At 50.7% G+C, this 7,539-nt stretch overlaps 2 protein-coding genes across 3 annotated transcripts in view; both read left to right on the forward strand.

Moving 5' to 3' along the window:
* Positions 1-819: 819 nt before the first annotated feature.
* Positions 820-5,093, forward strand: ing3 (inhibitor of growth family, member 3). Its single transcript, XM_008401688.2, has 13 exons — positions 820-1,194; positions 1,306-1,377; positions 2,486-2,586; positions 2,691-2,756; positions 2,842-2,938; positions 3,021-3,092; positions 3,160-3,276; positions 3,361-3,524; positions 4,029-4,219; positions 4,305-4,497; positions 4,575-4,613; positions 4,681-4,808; positions 4,886-5,093. Exons 1-12 carry the CDS (start codon positions 1,167-1,169, stop codon positions 4,795-4,797), a joined length of 1,257 nt encoding a protein of 418 aa, XP_008399910.1. The 5' UTR covers positions 820-1,166; the 3' UTR covers positions 4,798-4,808; positions 4,886-5,093.
* Positions 5,094-5,415: 322 nt separating this feature from the next.
* cped1 (cadherin-like and PC-esterase domain containing 1) overlaps positions 5,416-7,539 on the forward strand; it is a 13,200-nt gene continuing 11,076 nt past the window's right edge. For both annotated transcript variants that reach the window (XM_008401746.2, XM_017302952.1), the window contains exons 1-2: positions 5,416-5,816; positions 6,686-6,833. In XM_008401746.2, coding sequence (XP_008399968.1) covers positions 5,622-5,816; positions 6,686-6,833 — 343 coding nt within the window. In that variant the 5' untranslated portion in view covers positions 5,416-5,621. The remainder of the gene's footprint in view (positions 5,817-6,685; positions 6,834-7,539) is intronic.

Below are 7,539 nucleotides of genomic sequence, written 5' to 3' on the forward strand. Positions count from 1 at the left end.
GTCCCTCCGTCACGCTCCGGTCCTGGGGGAGGACAAAGGAATGTGTCCGCCTCCAGCCGGGAGCCGCGGGGTCAGCAGGCCGTGAGGAAGAGGATGAAGCTGCAGGGAGGAAGCGCACACACACACACACACACACACACACACACCCTGGCTTCCGCTGCTATCTTTATGAGGACATGTCATTCATTCCCATTCACTGAAAACAGAACCTCGCGCTGATCTGATTTCTCAGTTATTATGTGAGATCCCGTCACCATGGAAACTAAGAGCCATTAGCTGGTTTAAATCCCTGCAGATTAATCCCGTCATGTTTTAATTGAACCTATTCTGACTCTGAAATGAGTATTTCAGCCAGAATCAGGTCTGAATATTTTCAGGGTTTAATGAATTAGCAGCGCTGCCAGCAGCTGGTGGTTTCATCCTGTTAGCATGTCAGGACAGACAACCTTCAGTCAGAGGACTCTTCAGATTCTCCCCGAGACTGACTGCTACTGCACACCTCTGAGTTACGACATTTAATTTTCCTTGAGTTAGAACATCAATAGGAAGTAGTGAAAAAATGAAATGTAGCAGGACAACAATAGTGACCAATAAGAAATATAACAACAAACACATGTACTGATGTTTATTTAATTTCCCTTTAGGAACAATAAAGTATTTTTTGAATTTTTAATTTATGATGATAATGGTAATAATTGTAGTAACAATCCAATAGGAACAGCAAATATGAAATATACTATATTATAAAAATATACTATAAAAATAATATAGTTATTAGTAAAATAAGAAACATGTAAAGTTAATAAAAACTGTGAAACATTAAAGCTTTGAGGAACCAGATTCAGTCTGTCGCTGTGAATCAAAACAGGAACATAAAAACATTTTATTCCTCATCTAAAATACATCGAACAACGGAAAATAATCTGGATTTCTAGGTAGATTATGAAATGGAGAAAACTACAGCTCCCATGATGCAACAGCACTAAAACCCGCGAATCAAAAATCTTTAATGTTTTCAAACCAATCAGATGACGGGAGGCTATTGACGTCATACGTCCCTGCTTCTATTTTTAGGGTCTTTTTTCTGAGCCAGTCCACGGCTGGAGGCGCCATCTTGAAAGACGAATTTTGTCGATAAAAACGACTAAAAGGTTAAAAGCAGCAGGATGTTGTACCTGGAGGACTACCTGGAGAGTGAGTACGGGGCTGTTGCTGAGCGGCTGCGGGGTTTGGGGGCTCAATAAGGGGTAGATGGGTCGCATTTGGCGGTCGGACCGTTAACGTCCTGTTTTTCTCCTCCCGCAGTGATCGAGCAGCTTCCCATGGACCTCCGCGACAGGTTTACGGAAATGAGGGAGATGGACTTGCAGGTTCAGAGTACGGTCCACAAACACACACACACCGTCTCACACACACACGGAGCCACGGTGTTACCCTCATAGAGAACTGGAGTCAAAACGAGGGAGGTTTTAGTTGGCGCTGATGCTCAGATTCAGCTTTTCTAGCTGAAAACCAGCCATTTCTACAGGCTCTGTGGATCCAACAGCGCCCCCCACCGACACACAGCAGGAACTGCTGCAGCTGTTTATGCTCTAAATCAGGGGGTCCCAAAGTGGGTCCTGGAGGGCCGCCATCCTGCAGGTTTTAGTTCTCTCCCTAGTTCAACACACCTGGATCACATGAATCCTCGTTTGAAGGCCTCAGAGGAGCATTGACAGGCTGAAAAGGTTTACTGCCACCAGGGAGAGAACTAAAACGTCCCGGGCCTCCAGGACCCCCTGCTCTAAGGAAACATTTGTATTTATTCCTTGAAAATTCGGTTAGAATAAAATGATAAAGACGGTGTCTTTAAAAGCTGCCAACCTTTTCAGGAATTTATTACATAAATTTCTGACTAAACAAACTCTAGTCTGGGATTTATGTGATAGAACACAACGTGGTGCAGAACTATGAGAAATATCACATTTCTACAGAGAAAATCTGTGAAGTGTGGTGTGTGTTTGTATCCACCACAGCATGATGCTGCCACCACTTTGTTAGAAAATGGCGAAGGTGTGTTTGGGTGATGTACGGTGCTGGTTTTCCTCCTCTCAGTGTTTACATGTAGGTTAAAAAGAAGCAGAGCCTTCTTTCTTCTATAGTATAGTATTACTATAGTAATACTATAGTAATACTATAGTATTACTATAGTATTACTATAGTAATACTATAGTAATACTATAGTAATACTATAGTAATACTATAGTATTAATACTATAGTAATAAGTTTTTTTTAATGAGAAAAAGCAGCTGGAAGGGTCAGTTAGGTTAACCCAGACCGGACCTCAGCCCCACACTGTCAGAACCGGAGCAGAACCCGAGTGGAGTTGGTTCAGATCAACACGCTGCAGGTTCTGAGATGTTCTGCTGTTGGGATGGATACTGTTCTCCCAGTGGATGACCCGGTTCTGCCCGGTTCTCCTCAGAGCTTCTCTTCCCGTTCCAGATGCCACAGACCAGCTGGAGCAGAAGGTCACAGAGTTCTTCGTCAACGCCAAGAAGAACAAGCCGGAGTGGAGAGAGGAGCAGATGGAGATCATCAAGAAGGTGGGAGCGGCTGGACCCAGAACCTTCCAGATGTTCTGAGCGGCTGGACCCAGAACCTTCCAGATGTTCTGTTCTGGTGAACGTCTGCTGTTCTTCTGTTTCAGGATTACTACAAAGCTCTGGAGGACGCTGATGAGAAGGTGCAGCTGGCCAATCAGATTTATGATCTGGTGAGATGTTCCGCTGATCGGGCCCGGTTCTGACCGCCCAGCCCGGTTCTGACAGTCCAGCTCAGCTTCCTGTCTCTGTCCTCAGGTGGACCGGCACCTGAGGAAACTGGACCAGGAACTGGCCAAGTTCAAGATGGAGCTGGAGGCTGACAACGCCGGCATCACCGAGATCCTGGAGAGACGTGAGTGTCCCGGTCCGAGCCGTTCTGGCGGTCCGGGTTCTGGCGATCCGGGTCGGCTGACTTGTTCTGCTTTTGTCCTCAGGGTCTCTGGAGATGGACAGCCCGTCTCAGCCCGTCAACAACCACCATGTCCACTCCCACAGCAGCTCAGAGAGTGAGTCCAGCCGCCCGCCTGCAGGCCGGCTCCGGTTCCGGTTCTAACCGGTTCTGTTCTGTTCCAGAGAGGAAGTACAGCGCCCCGACCCACCACACCACCGAACACGTTCCAGAGAAGAAGTTCAAATCTGAAGCTCTGCTGTCCACGCTCACATCGGACGCCTCCAAGGAGAACACGCCAGGTAGGTTCTGCTCACCTAGACCGGACCTGGACCCAACCGGACCTGGGGACCTGCCCTTGTCCTGACTGTCCCCGTCACCTGCAGGTTGCCGTGCCAACAGCACGTCCTCGTCCACCAACAGTGTCTACAGCGTGAACCCGTCCCAGCCGCTGGCGTCCTACAGTCTGTCCTCGCTGCCCGCCGGGCCCGGTGCCGGAGCCGGCGCCATCACCATGGCGGCGGCTCAGGCCGTCCAAGCCACAGCTCAGGTGGGAACATGGCCGCCACGCTGAGCGCCTGTTGGCTCACTGGGGAAAAGACCAGAAACCATCATGTTGTTTTTACCCAACCCCGGGTCAGAGCCTCAGCGGTCAACAACACGCCTCGTATTATTGATGCCATGAGGCCTCCATATTGAACGGCGGTGCAGGTTGGACTGTCAGAGCGATCAGATCAATGATGCTACAGGCTAGCACAACCCGCACCGAGACCAGTACTTTAACTATACACCTAGCTTAACCCGTCTGAGCTATCACCGTTAGCTCTGAAACGTAAACAGACGACACTTAGCCTGGTGGGGGTAAGAGGAGTCTGGCAGCCCGTCAGGCTGATGATCCACAGAGGAAACCTGTTAGCAGTTAGCATTGGGAGGAGGTCAGTCAGTTCATTGACAGTTTGAACAATTATATGGAAAAACATTTTTCTAAAAGTTACAAACTGCAGCTTTAAACAGCCTCCCATTGGTTCTGACTGGTTCTGGTTCTGGTTCCCAGATGAAGGAGGGCCGACGGACCTCCAGCCTGAAGGCGAGCTACGAGGCGATCAAGAACAACGACTTCCAGCTGGGTCGGGAGTTCTCTCTGACCCGGGAGAACTCGGGTTACTCTTCATCGGCGCTGGCCTCCACCCTGACCCAGAACCTGACCCCCAGCGCCGCCTCCGACTCCCGCGGACGCAAGTCCAAGTAAGGCCCTCCTACACCAGGACGGGTCTGACCGAGTCTAACTGGGTCTGACTGGGTCTAACCGGGTCGCCTGTTCTGGTTCCAGGAGCGCCATCAAGTCTTCCAACCATCAATCGTCTTCGTCGTCATCCTCTTCCTCGCTGTCTTCCTGCTCGTCTTCGTCGGCGCTGGCCCAGGAGCTTTCCCAGCAGGCCGCGGTTCTACCGGAGGCCGACGCCAACAGCCAGGTGGACTGGACCTACGACCCCAACGAGCCGCGCTACTGCATCTGCAACCAGGTAGGCTGGCGGCCCGCAGGTTCTGCCCTGGTTCTGCCCTGGTTCTGCTCTGGTCTAACTGGATCCATCTGCTGCAGGTTTCCTATGGAGAAATGGTCGGCTGTGACAACACGGATGTGAGTATCCACATGTTCAGCTGGTTGACCAGTTGCCTGGCTGGTTCTGACCCGGTTCTGTCCCCAGTGCCCCATCGAGTGGTTCCACTACGGCTGCGTGGGCCTGACCGAGGCGCCCAAGGGGAAGTGGTTCTGCCCCCAGTGCACGGCCGCCATGAAGAGGAGGGGCAGCCGTCACAAATAGACCAATCACAGGTCAGGAGCTGTGACATCATCAGTGGCCAGGTTTCTGCCTCTGCTCTGGTTCTGATCCGATTTCTCTGTCTCTGCAGTTTGGACTGTTTCCCATCAGACTTTGCTCCTTCACTGCAACTAAAAGAACTACAAACTCTACTGGACTACAACTATGGAGGCCTCTGTGGCTCAAATGGACAGTTTCTGAATGTAGTGTGTGTGTGTGTGTGTGTGTGTGTGTGTGTGTGTGTGTGTGTGTGTGTGTGTGTGTGTGTGAGGTCAATAAACAGGATGTTTTCTATCTGCTGCTGCTTCTGGTGTTTGATTCTGTGGCGGTGGAACCTGTTAGCGGGGAAACGGCGCCCCCTTGCGGACGGTGCCTGAATGTGAAAAGTTTGAGCGACATCAGGAGGAAAAAGTTCAAATTAAACCTTTTGAAATGAAAAGCCAGAAATAAAACATGATCAGGATCAATAAATGTAAATATTTCCAGAATAACGGAACTAACGGTCTTTAGGTCATAAGAACCAGAACCGAAGGTCCGCTTGTGTTCCTGAAATAACTCCTTCGGGAGGAAGAGGAGGAGGAGGAAGAGGAGGAGGAGGTGCGGACCTCCTGAATCTGCTGTTGTTTTAGAAAGTTCAGAGGAAGAGTGAAACCCGAGCTGCTCCTCCTCCTCCTGCTGGACTAACTGGAACCAGATGGTGAAGCTCCAGCTTGTTTTCCCCAGACTGCAGCGGCTGCAGCCCGGACCCAGCGAGCGGAGACCCGGACCTCCTGGATGAAGCTGCTCCTCTTCCTCTCCAGGTGGAGGTGAAGAAGTGAAGCTTCCTCATGCGGCGCCTCCTCTTCCTCAGGATGCTGCTGCGGCGGCACGCGTGCGCGGCCCCGCTGGTTCTGCTGCTCGCGCTGCTTTACCTCTGCTACCAGACCTTGAAGGTGGACCGGAACCGGAACCGAAGCCAGTCGGAGGAGATGGAGACTAGGAGAGTGATCTCTGCCCTGGACGCCCTGCAGGAGGAGACGCAGGTGAGACTCACCTGAACTGCGCCTGCGCACCGATGTGCAGGTCGGTTCTGGAAAAGTCCGAGTAAATAAAAAATAAACGCAACAAAAGATACCGGCAGTTGTCCAAATCAGAACCGATTTCTGAAAAACTATAAAGTTATAATCCAAGAAAAAGGGAAAAATGATTTAATCAGTTATTGATCACATGATCAGAAAGATCCTGGAGGAAGCCGCATTCCTGCCGGCCTGGAATATTTTTAGTACCGGAATTCTCCAGCGGGATGAGCGACAGCTGGGCGGACCAACCCGGACCGCCGGTTCTGCTGGGTCCGCTCGGTATTTGACCCTGGATAAATATATTCCTGAGGGAGGAGTTCCAGGTTCTGGGCCGCGGCCAGCGTTCCGGCCCGGGTTCGTCTGCTTCTGAAGGTCCGGCTCCAGCGGCTTCCTGTCCGGACCGGACCAGGACCGGACCGAACTCTCTCGGCTCTTACTGCTCCTGGATGCGGCCTGGAAACTTCCGCAGACAGAAATAAACAGCCGCAGTTGGATAATTTATCCTGAAATCTCAGATTTCACTTTGGAATCAGAGGCTAAAAGTTTAGCTTCGCTATAAACGTTGAAATAATATTTAGCTGTTTGGCTAAAGGGCTAAACCCGGAGAGGCCTGTTGCTTCTGCAGGGTCCAGTCCTGAGCGGAACCAGAACCGACTGAAGCCAGGCCTTCTGAGAACAAACCCAGTTTGTTAGAACCCACCAGATTAACCCTGGTTCTGGTGTCATGTGGGCCCAGTTTATAGCAGATTTCAGGTTTCTGGAACTGGCAAACTGGACCAGAACCGGACCAGCTTCAGGTTTTGGACCATCAGTCGATCTGTGTGTTTCCTCAGGTCCGGCGGCAGGCCGTGGTTCTGATGGGTCGCCACGGCCCATCGGACCCTGAGGTCGTGCTGCACCTGCAGGTTCTGCAGCAGATGGGATATCAGGTCCATCTGACCCGGTTCGCTGAGACCAGCAGCTTTCTGAGGACGCAGAGCGGTGAGAACACACACACACACACACACACACACACACACACACACACACACACACACACACTGAGGGTGGAGACTTCCTGTCATGTGACTTCCTGTCCAGCAGCTGGAAACCATCAGCAGACTCTCTGCTGCTGAGGTTCTGCAGAGAGTCCAGAACCGGGCTAGGAGTCCAGTTCAGTTTATTTATGTGGCTCCAGTTCATAACAAATCATCCCAGTTAATCCCAGTTTGATTATTATTCTAACTGGATTAAAGTTTCTGTCTGACCTGCAGCATCACTCCTCCTGACCAGCAGGGGGCGCTGCCATTGACTTTGCAGCAATCCCTCAAAACTCCAGCAGAACCGGAACCAGAACCAGAACGGACTGCAGGTTGGAGAAGACAGAGCAGAGCAAACAGATGGAGGTTTAACATTTATGTCATAATCCAGAGATTAAAGGAGGAAATCCTGTGGGATTAAATGACATCCTGGTTAAAAGCTTCATCACTGGAGGATCATTTGATCCCGATCAATAATCAACTGATCAGGTTCTGTTCAGAGGTTCTGATCCAAAAACAAAAACTTCTGTCATCCAGGATTTAACGTCCTGTAATCTACTGGAATAATCTGGATTACAGAGAAAGTTTACCAACACAGCCTGGCAGGACTCCACCTGAGAACCTCCACCTGTCCTGACTCCTCCCCTCCACCTGTCCTGACTCCTCCC

The sequence above is a fragment of the Poecilia reticulata genome, unplaced genomic scaffold (genome assembly GCF_000633615.1).
Source record: "Poecilia reticulata strain Guanapo unplaced genomic scaffold, Guppy_female_1.0+MT scaffold_125, whole genome shotgun sequence".
NCBI classification, from domain to species: Eukaryota; Metazoa; Chordata; class Actinopteri; order Cyprinodontiformes; family Poeciliidae; genus Poecilia; species Poecilia reticulata.

What these genes read in the sequence shown, in the direction of transcription:
- ing3 (XM_008401688.2), top strand. Translation starts at nt 1,167, where the DNA reads ATGTTGTACCTGGAGGACTACCTGGAGA. An exon ending in CTCCCACAGCAGCTCAGAGA is followed by an intron (nt 3,093 to 3,159) that starts GTGAGTCCAGCC and finishes GTTCTGTTCCAG; the next exon opens with AGAGGAAGTACAGCGCCCCG. An exon ending in CCGTCCAAGCCACAGCTCAG is followed by an intron (nt 3,525 to 4,028) that starts GTGGGAACATGG and finishes TCTGGTTCCCAG; the next exon opens with ATGAAGGAGGGCCGACGGAC.